The following is a 17965-nucleotide window of genomic DNA, read 5'->3' as shown; positions in this document are numbered from 1 at the left end:
AATATAGACTTCAGTTATCAACAGTTAAAATCATTCCTAGAGCTGTCACTTCAAAAGTGACCAACTTTGAGAAAGCATACAGAACCTAAAATTTATACTATTAATGCCTGAAAGTTTATCACACAGAGGAAGAGACAGCAATCCAGAGACTACAGAGATTGACAAAATTTATTTATTCCCCCCTTTTATTGACTTTTCAAAGAAATCCACCACAAATATCATCCAGGTTGGAATATATTAGTATGCTACCGCTGTTAAAAAAAAGAAGGCATGAAAAAATGTATGGTTGAAAGCTATTAAATTCAGATACATCTGTATATTCACTTACAGTCCTTATTATTATAGGACAGTGGAAGTACAGTGGACATTCAGCGATAGCTAATTTGCCAACTAATGAAGATAAACAAAGATTGATAAGTGTCTATGCCTTCTCTTTAGAAGCCAATCAGCAATAATAGATGGTGTTATTCATTGTCATGCAGGAATGATTGTGCTCTCTCTACTTAATTGGGCTTCTGAGTTTTCATGTTTTTAGGCTGCTGGATGGCTGAGGAGTTTCGGGAAAAAGAAACTGTTAAAGGGAAACTTCAGTTTATAAACATGTTAATTTAGAACAGGCTATGTTTAAATTTTATGCTTTAACAGAAGATTATCACTGTAGTTTCATGCCTTAATGTCTAACAGCAACAACATTTTTTTTCCTCCATAAGAGGGACTATTATGAATGCATCATAATCAAAAATCAAGTCTTTATACCACCTCTTTTATATTCACCTGTTATATTAAGAGGTATGATCTGGGTTAATTACATAACACCATGTTAGAATATGCCTAAAATAAGAGGTTTTAATCAACTATGCTGTGGCTTAAACACCACTTTTTCAGACATAACTCTGCATTATTTCTGAAATTTTTAACATATCTTAAAAATATACCAATTAAAATAAATTATTATTATCTGTTTCTTTATATCAAAGAAGAATCTTCAAACTTACAAAAACAACAGTCCAGAGGTAAATATGTGTCATATTCCACTGGTGAAGAATTTAAAGTAACTGACATTATTTCCAAGGAGTTAGCTTCTTTCAACATACAGTTTATCACCTGCTCTTCATGTTATTCAGCTCACAGAAAGAAGAAAGACAGTTTTATTTCAGAAGAATGTCTCTCGACAGAGTGGACACGTGGATTTGTTGCTGGATGTGAACCATTTGTACTGAAAAAAGAAATACAGCTGTTTAATATACAAATGCAAGCTGAATATCAGGAACGCTGTACATCAATAATAATCATTATTTGCCAATGAATATAAGTACCAAAACATTAACTATACTTTAAAAAAAACCCTTTCCACTTGTGCATGTATGCATGTGTATATATACATATGTATTTGTATATACACATATTACACACACACTCTGTAGGAGCCCCTCTCATTACATGTCCTTATGTCTTAGTACAAAATCCAGAGATAATTTATGAGTTCAGTTAATCCCAGATACTCCAGTGACAAAGTGGAAAATTGATGGTACTACACTAGAAGCTTAAACTAGATGGTTTAAACTATATGGATAGCCAGGTTGGATGGGGTTCTGGGCAACCTGGTCTAGTGGAAGTGTCCCTGCCTATGGCAGGGGGCTTGGAACTAGATGAGCTATAAGGTCCTTTCCAAGCCAAACTGCTCTATGATTCCAGGATATTTTGCCTATTTAAAAAAGATTTAGTCAAGGTACTTACCAAGCAAGCTGAATGAAACTTTTTCTTGCATGTTCTGCAAGCTTTTTTGGGAAGAGAATAGTTGGAACCATGAATGACTGAAAAGCAGATCATGCAATCTTCAACGCCTTCAAAACGTTTATCAACGTTATTTTTCCACAAAGATAAGCCTTCCATAATACTTCCATTCTAACAGAGGAAAAAGAGCTGTTAATACTGTAGAATTCCTTTGGACTATTCCTACTATTATTCATCAACACATGAAGAAAACAAAGCCTGAAGGCTTTATAATCTGAAATTATGTGCAATACATGCAGTGAGTAATTTATGATAGTCTAATCTACAGAAATGCGAGTATTCATCACAGAGGTAGAATGCATTTAGGAGCACTTAAAATGGGATTTTAAATTTCAGTAACTGCTTTGTTAAACCACAGACGATGCAACTTCAGCAACCACCAGTCTTTTAGAGAATTTCATGGACTGGGTTTTCGGGTTTGATTTTTTGGGGGTTTTTTTTTTCAAATTATAGTTGAGATGGCATTGCCACATGGGGCAAACACTGGCCCGTGTCTTAAGAGTAAATTTTCAACTCAGGCTATGGATTTAACAGGACTTAGCAGGCTGATCATTTTACCTCTGTTTAAGCATATGGAAAAAAGCAGATGGTAAGAGTGACCTGAATCCTATGAAGTGCTTTGCGATCAACTGATGAGATCCATTATCCAGATCTATACAATATTGCATTACCAGGAATATTTTTCTATTATATGGACTTTTAAGTTTTCAAAACTAGGAGCTTTCTTTAAACCCACCTGATGTGTAAGGTATGTGCTTAACTGTAGCATCCAATTACGCCACTGCTGAACAGCCACACCAACCCTCTTTCCACTCTCAACTGTTATGGATCCCAGTGGGTAATTTGGTGGAAGCTGTATTATTAGTTCAATAAAGATATCATCAACTGAATAGGTAGCAATGACTTCTCGTGCTGCAGACCGAGCTTTTACCTATGAAAAAAATGCACATATTAAAAAAACTCCAGAGAGATACTCACCATCTCTAGTCTTTATACATAGATCATATAAACTATAAATATGTTACTGTACGCATGAAATAATTTTCTTAGACCAGGTAAACACTTTTCTCAAAGAAAACAAAAATCTACTTATATCTTGGCAAACTAAAAGGAAATTACCAGCCATTTTCCAATCTACTGATGGGTTACATTTTTTTTAAAAAGCAAAAAGTAGTATATTGATAACAGTATCTTCCACTTCCTCAACTTCTCCAACATCCTGAAACCCATTCTTTCATTTTTTTTCTAAACAGAATATTAATAAACATCAATTTAATATATTGATACCAAGCAAAACTATGTTTCATCAGTCATTTAGAACAACAAAAATGCAATCATATAAAACACTCAGAACCACAGTCTGGTTATGAGAAGTCAGATTTCTTAAAATGTTTGCGACAAACTGAAGCAAATAAAAAGAAAGGACAAAAAGTGTTACTAACCGTCATGCCATTGAACAACTGTGTGCTGGTCTGAACAGAAGATATTTCCTGGGAAGAAAGGACGCTGCTGACGTATTTGCTTGTAAATTTATCTACAACATTGAAGACACGTTTTTCACAGCTATTCCACCAAAGCCTGACCATGGCTGGCAAGTCTTTCAGCGTTATGTGGTACACAGAGCAGGCCAAGTGCGGAATCTGGGATGACAGCACTCCTGTCCCAGGGAGGATAAGAAAGGATGCTCAAATACTCTTAACACATTAGTCATGGATGTTGGTGCCTCCACACCACACACAAAAATTATGATCTCAAAAGAACTGTGGTAACCAGAATTTCACATACATGTTCCTATTATTGCTGCTCTGAGGGCTTGTTTGACTCAGCTGTTCTTCCCTAGGCTGGTTTCTTTGTTTCTTAGCTTAATACTTCACACCTCAAAATTCACATGTGGACTATCATAAGTCAAGAATAATTTTATATTATAGAAATTACAAAATGCTCACTTTGGAGCGAACAAGCAATAAGATGTTTGGAGAACAGCTGAGGTTTGCAGTGTTCATGCATAGAAATGGCCTCAAGGTGCACCAACAGAGGTTCAGACTGATATTAGGAAAAAATTCTTCACTGAAAGAGTGTTTGAGCATTGGAACAGGCAGCCCAGGGAAGTGGTGGAGTCACCATCCCTGGACATGTTCAAAAAACAAGTAGACAGGGCACTTAGTGATACGGTTTAGTGGGCACGGTGGTGTTTGATCAAAGGTTGAACTTGGATGATCTTGGAGGTCTTTTCCACCTTACTGACTCTATAATGAGATAAGGGAAATCTTTCCCTTGGGTTGTCATGTTAGTAATTCTTTCTTAACTGTCATCCAGATAAATTGTTCTGCAACATAGTGATGTTGAAGCAAAAAATTAAGAAGTGGAAACTCAGTTTCTTTGCTTATACCTACACAAGTACATAAAATAAAAACTTCAGTGAAGTAACTTTAAAAACTAATACTCTTTTTCATGTTTCTCAGCTAAAAAAAAAGCAGTGTATCTTCTTTCATCATCATTGATTAACTGGGTCTTCAGAACAGCATGAAAAAAACAACACCGCGTCTCAAACATTTAAAATATATATATTAAAGTATTTTTTAATTTTTTGTATTTATATATTGAAACACAAGAAAAAATGGAAATTCTATTTAGCATTAAAAAGATATATCTAGAAGCAATGGTCCCAGAATAGATCACACATTTTTAGTGTTTTGGAATCTTTACATTCAGATTTCAATAGTAGCAACATATTATTCCTGTTTTTTGTTGTCCTTGATTTTTCTGATAAACATTTCAACTTTGATAAAGTTTCAAATGGGGAGTGTTAGCCAAAGATGTCCAAACATATGTATATATTTGTCTCTCTGTATCTGTTTTATAGGTAAGATTTTCTAAATAAGTATTTTTAAGCAAAAAAAAACATATTTAAACTTCTGCAATATAACAGCTCTCTCAAATACACAAATACAATGTTTACTAACCTTTAACATCTAAATGAAGCTCTTCAGTAAAGAAGGTTTTTGTGTCCTTATTTGAAACTTCTGAAGTTGGCCCAGAAAAGACAGGGTTTTCAGGCATAAGCCTGAACAAGTGATAAAGCAGTTTGTTCAAGCTTTTAGTTCTTCTAAGGTATTGTGAGTAGAGAACTCGCAGCTGGTACCATTAAAAAAAATACACAAAAAATACAAAACACACTTTATAAATATAGCTTATTCTGTACATGATACAAATATGTCCTTGCAGGGAAGAAAAGCAAGACTGTGATTCAGAACAAGTGTTCAGAAGAGCAATTTAGTCCTCTGCACCATTTTGAATGATTAGAAGATCGTAATATGTAGCAAGCTTGCTTGAAAATGCAAGAAAGAATCATCTATTAATGAATCTTAATTCTTCATTCCTCTTAATATTACCACCCTCAACTATAGCAGTGCAGAAATCTTAAGTCCAGGGATGCTTTCAGAATTTCACCAATTCCACAAAAACAAGAGGTAGGATTACATAATTAATAAGAAGGGTGGATGAAACTTCAAGATTCAAACTAAATAAGTAGTTTAAGAAATTCAGTTAAAATGAAAAGACTGAACATATTACCTGAGAAGAAGCTGCTTTGAAGAAAGCTAATGTTAACTTCCAGGTGAGAAGATATCCCAGAACAAGGCAGAACTCATCACTCAGGGGCTGAATAACTGCAAATTCTCCAACTGGAATGCATTCCAGGATGTTTTCTAGCAAGAGTTCTTGAGTGGCCAGGATAGACATAAGAGCTGCTGGAGGTGATCTACAGAAAAAATGTTATCTGGAATAGTAAACTCCAATCTTGAGCACAGCATTAACTGAATTTATGTTCATAGCCTTCCTAGAAAGTCGTGGTAGGAAAGCCATGCATGCAGAACATAAAAAGGGGCCTCTTATTACAGGAAAATTTACTTTCAAATTCACACATCAGTACTATATAGGGATTTTTTAATTGGTGTTTATACCTTCTTACAAGACAAATTTAAACTGAATGCTGATTGCTTAATCTGGAAGGGGTCTATGGCTGAGATGATTTAACCTACATCACAGATAGCTGCTTTGCTTGCTTTATCACACCAACAAAGGAGCAACTGAACAATGGATCTCCTAATCACTGCTGGGTTTGGATTAAAAAGCCCTCTGCAGATCCACAGTTAGGAAAGGTATTAATCATTGGGCTGAGGTTATAAAATGAATTTTAACCAGTTACCCACTTCAAACCATAGATTTTATTGGATTCAAGCTGTATAAAACACTCAGGTTGATTTTGGAGTTTCAAATACCTGAAGTTACCTGTGCAGATGGACACATTCTGAATAAAAGTAAAAATCTGTCAAGATTTTCCAATATAAAGCATATCTATGGCACTTAGTCTAGTAACTTTACCCCAAAAAAATTGTAAATACTGCCTGCAGTTTTAGCAAAGGCAGATTTAACCAATTATATTGAATATTTTAAATATTTATGACCCTATTGTCATAGCCATGTAATTTTTTTCTTTTAACTTCTTCTGACAGATGACTACTGCACATTTCAATCTTAGAACACATTTTAAAAATATGGAAAACAGTCTTAAAAAATGAGGGAAAAAATACCCACAATGCCAGTTCCTCCTCTTCATCACCATAGGATTTGAGATTTTCGTCATCAAATTTAGGCAATTCAGGCATTAATCTATAGAAATATGGAAAGAAAATCATATTTAATTTTTAAATAATTTTAATAAATTATTTTAATATATGTGATGTGTTACTGACAGGCAATAAAATAATGGCAATTATTCCTTAACAACAACACAGAATCTTTAAGAGACATGTCACCATTGCAAAGAGGGTTCATAAGTGACATGAATGAGCACGTAGCCTTGCTCAGTTCTTTTCCAGATCTCTTACATTTCCTGAGACATGCTAAAATAAAATAAAATTCTCTATCAGAATAAAGCTATTGCACATCTTATTTTTCAAATTCTGTATTCTCTCTTTAGGTATTAGAGATATCCAAGAAGTTCACAAGAATACTACCTATTTTTATTCACTTTCTTAATGCCTTATCTAAATTAGTGAAAATAAAAAGGTCATACTATTTAATGATCGTGTCAGATGCTAATCAAACCTGGAACACTTCAGTTTACATTTTAGGATTCATTTTGGGGTAAAAATAAATAGCTTTACAATTATGATACTGATATCTATCTAACTATGATAAAGAAAATAAAATTGTATCTTCATGTACTGCAGTAAAATTTCTCAGTATATACTAAGTCTGCTTTTACAATTAAATTTAGCATTCATAGTTTTATATACTGTTCTCCAATACAGAACACAAATTGCCCAGTTAAGAATTTTTGCCCATAATGGTTTTGCTAAACATGCAGCTATAAGTGCATGTTCTACAGCACATTTAAAAAATAAAGGGTGGGGTGAGAGGTGAAGGAAGTGCAAAATTTGTTGATTCTTACTTATACAGCATGTGGTAGACAGAAATCTGTACAGGTCGAGCCCGAAAAAGCAACAGTGGAGACAATGTATTCAGCAGAGTCTGGAGATTATCTGGAAGATTTGTTTTCTGGCCTGCAACAAACTTCGGTGGCAGTTTATGGTTTAACAACTGGTCCTTCGATATGTAAGTTAGAGCTTCACCCAAAGATATTAACACAGAGTTCTGAAAAGAACCTTCTGATGCATTTTTGGTTTCTCCTACATAAAACAAGAGAAGCCGTGATGCAAAACGTGTGGATGATATCACAAACAAGCATTGCTGGAAATAACTCAAACTGCACTTAGCAGCACCCATCTAATCTTAAGAATCAGTAGGTTAAGTGCAATTACTTTCCTAATTAGCATGTAAGTGTTAAAAAATCTGAGTTTTTATAAACTATATTGACATAACATTCCTATAAATTCAAAAATACAGCCCATTCAGTTCTATTTCAGAACAGCCTGGCTATTGCCCTCTTTGCCATATACTTGCCTGTGATTTTCACCAACAAAGGTAACAGCAAATTGTGAATTCCCTCAGAAAAGAATTCTTTCCATTCACTGAGCAAGTTCTTAGGGAGATTTTCAGTAGTTTCAGGAGCTGCAGCTTCAAAGTAAGCACTAAGGGCAGATGCCAAGTCACAACTAACACAAGCAAAAATCTGCACAAGCGGGACATGATAAAGGGAACGGTTTTCACTTGTTGTCTAGGAAGAAATAAACAAAGAGAAAGATTTCTTAACCATAAATTTGCTTTAAAGTATGCTTCACATTCCCTGTCTACACCAGAAAGCAAAAGTTCAAAGATTCAATTGCAAGGACCATTTGAAAATTATTTGGGGTGGCGGGCTGTGTTTAAAAATGTAAATTATACTCTAGTAAGACTTCCTGAAATTAATTTCAAAGTCTCACCAACATTTAGAATCCTGTACTGCTTCCATTATATAACCTTCTTTATAATGACAGAAAGAAAATTCAAACGGGAATGTACCACACCTGGAACACTTGTGCAGTCCAATGAGACAAAACTGATCTGTGAAGTGCTTTCACTATTCTCTCTCAAACATAAAAGCTTTACCAATATCATATTTGCATTTCCAAATTGCAAAAGGGAATTGACAACATGCTATTAAAAGCTAGAAATTATTGAAGAGGCTGTTAGAAGAATATTTCTTTTCCCCCAACATTTCTTCTTTTTTTTATTTTTCTTCTTACTAGTTCCCCCAAAAAGGAATATCATTATAAATTAAAGATATTCCCAAGCACTTAGTCTACACAAGATTTTCACACAAGTTTATTATTTGTTTTTTAAATTTAAAAAAAAAAAAAAGAAAAAAGATAGTTTTGAGGCACATGCAAGAATGGTCACATGGAAGTTTCCAGCCTGCCCTTCTAAGTGCATAATAACAGAGTGAGAGATTCTGTATCTTTATTTGCTTAATCAGGAAGTAGTCAGCTGACTACTGACCTGTTTCCTAGCAGCGCTAGAATATAATTTTGATATTTCATGTGATTAGTTAGACATTGAAATGTAGATACTGCTTTTTATTCAGTTAATTTTTATGGATCATGTTAGACTTTGGTCTTAAAGGAACATTATTTTTCAACACAGAGATCTACAACATCTGTTGTAGCCAGGTGGGCGTCAGTCTCTTCTCCCAGGCAACCAGCAGTAGGACAAGAGGGCACGGTCTTAAGCTGTGCCAGGGCAGGTTTAGGTTGGATGTTAGGAAAAAATTTTTTACAGAGAGAGTAATCAGACATTGGAATGGACTGCCCAGGGAGGTGGTGGATTCACCATTCCTGGAGGTTTTTAAGATGAGACTGGATGTGGCACTTAGTGCCATGGTCCAGTAACCACGGCAGTGTTGGATCAAGGGTTGGACTTGATGATCTCGGAGGTCACTTCCAACAAGATCGATTCTATGATTCTATGAACAGACATATTTCAAAATTATTCTCCAATTACCAATGACATTATTAAATACCATCTTACTTGAAGAGTGAGCTGATTTCATCTCAATATACAATAAGAAACAGGAGAGTACAGCTTTTAAACTACACATGACCTTTGACAAAGCCCAACACACACAGGACTTAATGCAATTCTTTTTAACATTGTGTCAAATTTTTGTTAAACTGAGATTACAAGTGTCCCTGCCATATGCAGGGAATGATCAAAAAAGATAACCACATCAAAAGTGAGGATGCTTTCACATTACCTCTAACCAAGCCAGCATGGAGCACATGATGAAGTCCCACTCACTATCAGCCAAAGGAGCTGTGGAATACTTCAGCAACAAGGGAAAGTAACGGATCATCTCAATGTTCAAACCAAGCAACTGAGCACTTGTTTCTTTCAGATTGCTGTAATAAAAATATAGCCAAAGCTTATGTACCTTCACGTTGCAGACATGAGTATCTATATCCTTGCCTTCACTCCTCCTCTCATGACAAATTAGTCTGGCACCACCACACTCTGCCCTATGTGCTTTTGATACTCTGTCTATCAAAGGCTGAGTGCTACATTAGCTGCCAAGACTACATAAGATTCCTAAATTACAGATTCATAAATTTCTAAAATTTACACATTTGCTCGAGTAATATATTTACATAACCTATGAAATTTAGCAATTTCATTTAAATCAATGCAAGGAAAATAATAATTTTAAGTTAATAATTTAAGAAAAAATATAAGCCCTCAAGTCTTCAAATACTGTACATTATAAGTGTCCAAATATTGTACATTATAAGTTTAGATTAGATATTGGTGAGGCCTTGGCACAGGCTGCCCAGAGAGGCTGTGGCTGCCCCATCCCTGGAAGTGTTCAAAGCCAGGTTGGATGGAGCTCTGAGCAACCTGGTGCAGTGGAAGGTGTCCCTGCCTCTGGCAGCGGCGTGGAATGAGATGAACTTTACAGTGCCCTCCAACCCAGGTCACTCTATGGTTCTATGATTATTCTGAGACTTCATTGCCAGGATTTTTCTCACTATAGTCAAGACAAATGAACGTTAGTATATCTTCACTCCTTGCTGGAAGCTTTTCAAGTTACATTTTTGGGTCCAGAATTTTAAAAGACAGACATCTAATTCTGGTATCCAGGTTTTCTTCCTGCTACTGAAATAAGCAATCAGAATTGAGAACTGATATCCAGCAACACTTACAAAAGCTGTTCAGTTCTAAATGCTTTTGAAAACAGTTGACATCTAGGTGCATTTAAATAACTCCTTAGTTTCCCAGTCTTCAACCATCCAGGTAATTTTCTGCAGTATGAGTTATTAAATACCTAAAGACAGGTGTATGAAACTACAGAATGCAGTTCTACAAAAGTTTAAATATGTAATAATAGAACAGTGGATGGCAGTTGTAATGTACAGATTGATTTTGTCTGAGTTAATAACTAGTCCGTATTTTTAAATGCTTGTCTTAGAAATGAAAAAAAGTGAAATTATCTCCAAGTTGCACCCACCAGCTAAAGAGAAAGCTGTCCTCATTATCATTTTTCCAAGATATTATTATTTTCAGTATTCCAGGTAGTAGATGATCACAATCAACACTTCTGTCATTCAGGCAGGAGTTCAAAATGGAAAGACACCCAAATGCTCCTATAATACAGTAAAAATACATATTCAATAGTCTTAATTATCAAGACAAAACAAATGTTAAAATGTGTGTCAAATGACTGAATCATTTTATTTGACTGTAACATTAACATCATAAGAGTTTGGATAATACCTAAGCTTTCTTCTTTGAACATGTAATCCACAGATGCCATTGTTAAATCAGAAATACTATATCCAACGCAAACTTTAAAAAAAAAAAAACACAAACCACCTTCTAGAAGGTTAATTGATAGTTTATACAATTAAAAAAAAAGAAAAATACCTGCTAAGATTGAAATCTCTTTGTGTTACTAAAAATGTAGTATGCTAAGCAACAATTTGGACAGATAGTGAAGGAAATGCAACTGCGAGTTGGGAATTCTAGTATTAATGGTATGTTAATTAGATTTCTCATTGGAATGTTAATTTTTACTTTCAGAGTGAAGTACTACCATTGCAATAGTACTGTTTTCCATTCTTAAGAAAAACTGCATTTATCTCGATTTCTTGGAGAAGATGAACATTTCCTACAAGCATGATGACAAAGAAATAAGGCAACGTACCACAAAGGCATAGCAAAACCAACCAACCAAACCCCTGCTTCACCTAAACAGCTGAGCAACAATTTACAACAACTTTACCAGCACTTTTCTGACCTGAAAAGAAAAAGACCATTGGAATGGTAAGCCAACAGCCTATGTCTCATTTAATGTGAATTTGGATATATGTGGTCTGCTCAGGAATCCATAGAAAACTGTGAAGCAGCAGAAAGGAAATGCAGATTACAAAAAGGAGCACTCCACAGCATATGAGGAGTGAGGATTCTTTTTCCCATTTTACTCTGTTTAGAGTTTCACAGACACAATTTTTGCCTCACTGGTTCACTTAGAAAGCCAAGAAGGCTTAACCAAGTTCAAAGAGTAAGAGTTAGGGAAACTACCACAGCAGAAGGATTTTTAAGATTCTTCTCAATTGCTGCATGACACTAACACTGATAATTTTCACACTTTAAGGACATCCATTTGAAGAATTCATCTGAAATCCTGAGGACACTGCCAAGGGACAGATATCCACAGTTAAAAGTCACCAAAGATAGGGTGTTTTTTTCAATTTAAGGAACCACAGTCCTGTTAAAAAAGACAAAACCTATATTTCAGTTTTTATACAGACTGATCAGTAACAGTATGTGCAAAAACATACAAAAACAGTACTGGAAAAAAATAGAAAGTACTTTTAAATTACATCTAATTCATAAATGTGTGTTACCATTTCTAAATAATTTTCTTGAAAAGCAACAAGTTTGTGAAAATATAGACTCAAATTAAGTGGGTATATTCAAAGCAATAGTATAACACATCTCAATCACCTCTTAAGTAATTTTTCCACAGTTGCTGTAGGTGTATGTAGAGCAGTTCTGACTGAGTACACTGTATGCCATGCACTGGAGGAACTACTCAAAAATTGTATGTAAACCGTGAAAGAGTTCTTGCCAAAGCATCTGAAGACAATGATGACACTGCCAGTTGACAACAGTAATATTTTTGCATACTGTGTAAAGCCTAAATGGTTAACTGAAAACTTTGATATTTACAGATGTGTTTAAATAAGATAGACCACGTGAGAAGTACAACAATATCAAAATGCTTTTAACAATTCAGCCTAAGCCCTTTAGTTCCAATTTTGTACCAGGCAGTATAGCTCATACTTTCTGAATAAGGCAGAAAACTGTCTGAAAGAAATATGCAATAGAGAAAACATTTCTTTCTAGAAAAAATAATATTATAGTTAAAACATTTTACCTAAAAGCAAACATTATTACAAAATAGCGTTCTTAAATTCTAATGAACTAGACTGAGGGAGGTAAGAACATACTAACCATCAGTGCTGGAAAGATCTGTCTGTGTGCATGTCATAAGTTTAGCCACACAGTGGAAGACAAGTTCTCTCTTTTCTTCCTCAGTTAAGAAAGGTGATAAACACTGAAGTGTATGCAATCTGCCCTCTGTTAATGGCAGAAACCTATTAATACAAGCAAAACATCAAGAATGAAATGAACCCAAAAATTTAACTAGGAAACAAAATGTAAATTGTTTCATAGTGATCTAATATCCTCTGATGTAACTAATCCCACACACTAAAATGCAGTCTCACTTTCATATGCCACACACATATAGCACTTAATTTTCAGTCCTCAGTAGTCATTTGTCAGAATAAGGATTATTTAACATTATCAACATTCACAACAAACTGGAAGTTTAGAGGCAGCAGTATTAAGATACCCTTCTGTTGTCTTAAAAAGTTCTCTCCTCTCCCAGGATACAGTGTTTTCTGCACGGATCACTTTAGCCACGGTTAAGGACCACAGTCTTCCATGTTCCTCTGATCTTCAAAGAAGAGGAAAGACCCTGGTTAATATATACAGATGCTCAGAGCACCACAAAAGCATTTGGATGAAGTTTGAATCAACACAGAGAAGGAAATATAGTGGCACTTAATACTCTATACAACACAAAATGTGAAGACAGAGTTAAGAGTTGTTTTACTTGTACTCACCTATCAAATATAGTTTGCTGAAGACTAGCTGTATTACTTAGTGTACTGAACTTCTTGTATGTGATGTGCATCTCTTCTAACATATGAAGATATTCCAGAAGTAAGGAAGGAGGATTCTCTAGTTCTTCAATCCATTGTAAGGAGTACAACAGTTCTGCAACTAATTAAACAACAGAAACTGTTGTTTACAAATGACTGCTGAATATATTCAGTGCATAAGCAAGATGTTTCAAGTCAAGTTTTTGTTGTTTTTTTTAATGTTTTTAATGCATTAAAAGTATTATATTTACACACAATCTCAAGTGCTTCAGAGCATGAACTGGATATTTACCATTGTACCATAAAATACAAGAAAACAAAAAGCTACAGTAATCTGTTCTAGATATTCAAGAAATTTTAAAGCAAATCAAGCAAGCATGACACAAATTACAACTCCTCTCTATTCTCCTCTTTTTTTTTGACATATACTTCTTGCAGACAAGACAATTAAGATCTAAGTCCAGAAGAAAACCAAACAAATTTGATGACAAGAGCTAGCATGTGGTTCCTTCATTAGCTTACAAAGACCCACACTAAGCAATTACACTTCTCATCATGGTGAGATTTTTGGAGATAGAATTATTAATTTCATTTGAGCACTCTAAAAATAAAAAGAAACTACATTCCACCTGGTGGAATTAAGAAAATATGCTGCCTCAAACTATATTTACATTATGGCTAAACCCTCAGGGCAGGGATACAGTTCCTATTGACCACTCATGCCAATGCACTGTGTGTTTTGGGAATGAACAAATCTGAAGCTCATTAAAAATTCAAACATCTCCCAGCTGAAAGTTCTGGTGAGGTAGGATTTAAATAATCAAAAAAGGTCCCAAGGATATAAACACTACACTTGTACATACTTACACTTTTAAAGGAGACTTGAAGAAAAAAAAACAAAACAAAATGAAACAAAACAACAACAAAAGGTAAAAGGATAATTTCTCATACCTGTAAGCCAGTCTTTAACTATGCATTTCTAATTATCAATCCAGGTTACAACTACTATAAGATAAAATTCCTTTAAGTTTTACGATTGTAACTTACTTATATTGTCAATTTTCTTTCTTTCAGTATCATCATTTCCATGGACTGCAGCATTTTCCAACACAAGAAGAACCATTTTACTTAATAAGGCTGAAGTACACAAATGGCCTGGAAGTTTAGTTGTGTCACACAGCTTGACACTTGATCCCAGAGGTTCACAATTCATACTAAGCCTTCCTTCCAAAAGAGGTTTGTGTATCCACTGTAATATGTGCATAAAAAGAGTGTGAACAAATAACTGGCATTTTAATAACGCACAGAAGAGCTATGATCTCTTTAATCTTGAAAATTCAGAATTACTAAAAAATAACCACAAAACATATAAATTGACAATAAAAGCACAGTGACCCACTCCAGCGTATTAAAAAACCTAAATGTACAGCAGTAATTTGAAACTGCCTTGCTGCTTCAGAAACAAATATGTTTCTTTAGAATTCTACATATTTTACAAGAAATACTAGGTTTACTGAAGCTGGGTGGTTGGATAGGAAATTTATGTCCTTCCCACTCTCTACTATATGTATGTCAGCATTTTGTTGATAGTCAGCACACCACGTTCCTCTGCAGATATTGGCGTCTTTCACAAAATTAATCTTTTTGAAGAATTAAAGTACATCTTCACAATGTACATTTTGTCAGAAAAAATTCCAGAATTTCTAAGCAAGTTGCTTGTGTTTCATGCAGAAAAGGGTAATTTTGATTTTCTCCAGTAGTACTGGATGCATCCATAAACATAGAGATTTTGTCTTTTTCACGGATAGAGGCTGAAAAGAACCTCTGCACAGACATATGGGTATTCATAACTGCAGTGCCATGTCAGAAGAAAGAGTGCTTACCACCCTAAGGGAGAGAGGCTTGAGGAAAGATTGACTACCCCAGGCAAGCCCATTATCATTTCCATACCTCAGTAGATAGAGACTCATGCAACTTCCCCCACTCCGTTTTGTTCGGTGTGACGTGCTCAACAAAAGCTCTCACAAGGTATCCAGATTGTCCATCAGCTTCCATGAGCTTTGACAACAAATCACTAACTGCAGAGATCAACATCTGAAGACTGAGAAAAGGAGAAAACACTGCAAACAAGTTTGGCACTCTCCAGTAAAAGCAAGCTGTGTATTCTACATTGATACAGTGCTCTATATGTTGTACCAACGCTCTATACCTGTTGTACCAGTGGTGGTTTTCTGCTCTGCCCACCACCTTCAACAGGCTGAAAAGTCTCTCAGCAATACAAATGACCATTAAATAAAAAATAGTATAGCACTGATCTTTGTTTTAGAGAAGAACAACATATTATGAAGCAGACATGTGCATCCCAATTACCTTTTAACGTCCAAAGAGGAAGACTGAATTTGATTCTTGACCCACAGTGCAGCTTTAATCAAAAAGGTACTCTGTTTGTGTGTGCTCTGAAGCTGATGCACAAGTGAATTTACACCAGACATCCAAGTGTGTTTTAATTTGCATACAAGTAAATCTATTGTAGGGAAAAGAAAAAAGAAAACAAAACAATAACAAATGGACAAGAAGACCACCACAAACAGGTAAACTCTAATTACAATCTACATGGACAGCATGTCTAAAGGTCCTTGAGTAGGAAAACCATTCTCTTTTCTATGTGGTTACATGGAAGAACTATAAAGGGCAAATATACATCTCTCTTGTTGCAGAGCAATTTTAAATTAACTATGACACACAGGTAAAATTTAATTTAATGCAGAATAAGTGATGTTCCTGTTGTCTACTACAATATGTCCACATGGTCTTCAAAACCACAGATCTTTTTACTGAAATACTGAACATTCATGGCATCAATAGTCATTTGCAAAGCAGCAGTGGTTCTCAAGCTAGTACTGTCCTACTTCATTTCTATGACAACTCTGAAACATTGTATTTATTTGTGTTGATGTCAGTAAATGCATGTACAAATTTATCATTCTCAAATTCTGCCTTCAAAGAATATAAACGAGGATCTCAGTCTGAACATGAGATGCTGCTAAAGAGGTATGGATCACAATTTGTCTGGGCAACTTAACCAATACAAATGGTTTCAGAATAAATACATGTGGCTGAAGTGATTGCACACATTTTTTCACAGAATCCCTACACTACAAAATGAACCAAAAAAATGCTCGTTTCTTGTATTTCATAGACTTTAAATAACTTACATAACACTCCGAAAAGTGTGCAATATCACAGCCTCAAAGTTAACATCAAAGAAGTTTAAAAATCCTTGTAAAGAGATGTACAGGACTTGATGTTTAGTAGTAACTATGGGCACTGTAAATTAAAGTATAAATTTTTGTATCAGTTACAGCTGCAAGTGCTCAATGTATGTGAATTCAGTATTCTATTACATACTTGAATCCGTTTCATGAAGAAGAAGAATTCAGACGTAATCATCACCTGTGAGAAAGTTTGGTTGAAGTTCTTTTTCTAGATTACCTGTTAAGTGTGTTGCCTCCTGCCTCTGAGCACACAGCTGGAAGATGGTAAGCAGCAGGTCTTCTGAGGATGGCATCAGTAAACACCCTTTAACAGAGCTGAAAAAGCTTGAGGCTACATCACAGATGAAAGATACTGATGGTTCAGTATTTCCAGCTTCAGAAAGATCCTTTGCTTTAGATAGAGCTGCTTGAAGTTTATCAATAATCCTTTCAATAAAAGTTTCATCAATCAATGATTCTATTGGGGAGAGGAAAACAACAGCATGCTTTGATTTCTTGATAAACATGGTCATTCAAAGACGTCGTATTAATATGGACCAATTTGGTTAATATTTACTGATTCTGAAACCAAAATAAAGTGCAAAGCAGTTTCACTCTAATGTATACTCTCTTATTTCACAGACATCAAGGATCACCCAGCCAAAGTTTCACATTGCCAGTTATCTCCTCTCTAAACCAGCTGAAGCAACTTCAAAAAAGGTATATAAAATAGAGCAAGTGCAGACTGATCCCTCCCCCTTTTATGCCTTCCTAGCTTCTGACAATCAACTGTGAGCCCAAGATTACACTTGAACTGCATATAATTACCCCCAAGCAGACCAGTCTTCTGTGAACATGCTTGACTCCTTTTTTGTGGGATCCAAGCAGGCCAATCCCATTTATCCTCAAACTCCACAACACCCTGTGGCAATGAGTTCCATTATTTAATTCTAAACTGGATGCAGAAGTGTACTTTTCCCTCAAGACTGTTATCTAAACATCTGTTAGCAACTCAGGTTCTTCCACTGAAAGAAACAATGAAAAGTTTCTTCCTATTTGCATTTTCCATACAAATTATGATTTTATAGCTCTTTAGCACAACCCCATCCCTAATAACTTTCACTGCAAGTGAAAAATTCTAGTCTGTTTTATTGCCTCTACAACCAGAAGCCACTGCTTGTCTAACCATCCCTGCCAGCGTTCTTTGGGCATATTCTAATTCTATCACACTTTTTCTCAAAAGCATAC

The 17965-nt window shown here is 35.1% G+C and overlaps 1 protein-coding gene across 1 annotated transcript in view; it reads right to left on the bottom strand.

Moving 5' to 3' along the window:
- Positions 1-150: 150 nt before the first annotated feature.
- Positions 151-17965, bottom strand: part of LTN1 (listerin E3 ubiquitin protein ligase 1) — a 31025-nt gene continuing 13210 nt past the window's right edge. Inside the window, exons 13-30 of the mRNA XM_051779752.1 lie at positions 16956-17195; positions 15834-15987; positions 15414-15564; positions 14511-14712; positions 13425-13584; positions 13151-13255; positions 12748-12890; positions 10739-10874; positions 9491-9635; positions 7762-7975; positions 7250-7487; positions 6391-6465; positions 5368-5554; positions 4758-4929; positions 3237-3451; positions 2531-2725; positions 1738-1905; positions 151-1216 (exon numbers count right to left, since the gene is read on the bottom strand). Coding sequence (XP_051635712.1) covers positions 1154-1216; positions 1738-1905; positions 2531-2725; positions 3237-3451; positions 4758-4929; positions 5368-5554; positions 6391-6465; positions 7250-7487; positions 7762-7975; positions 9491-9635; positions 10739-10874; positions 12748-12890; positions 13151-13255; positions 13425-13584; positions 14511-14712; positions 15414-15564; positions 15834-15987; positions 16956-17195 — 2963 coding nt within the window. The 3' untranslated portion in view covers positions 151-1153. The remainder of the gene's footprint in view (positions 1217-1737; positions 1906-2530; positions 2726-3236; positions 3452-4757; positions 4930-5367; positions 5555-6390; positions 6466-7249; positions 7488-7761; positions 7976-9490; positions 9636-10738; positions 10875-12747; positions 12891-13150; positions 13256-13424; positions 13585-14510; positions 14713-15413; positions 15565-15833; positions 15988-16955; positions 17196-17965) is intronic.

The sequence above is a fragment of the Manacus candei genome, unplaced genomic scaffold (genome assembly GCF_025592945.1).
Source record: "Manacus candei isolate 608988 ecotype Guabito, Panama unplaced genomic scaffold, ASM2559294v1 h1tg000014l, whole genome shotgun sequence".
Taxonomy (NCBI): domain Eukaryota; kingdom Metazoa; phylum Chordata; class Aves; order Passeriformes; family Pipridae; genus Manacus; species Manacus candei.
The sequence above is the reverse complement of the archived record's forward strand: the minus strand, read 5'-3'. Positions and strand labels throughout refer to the sequence as shown.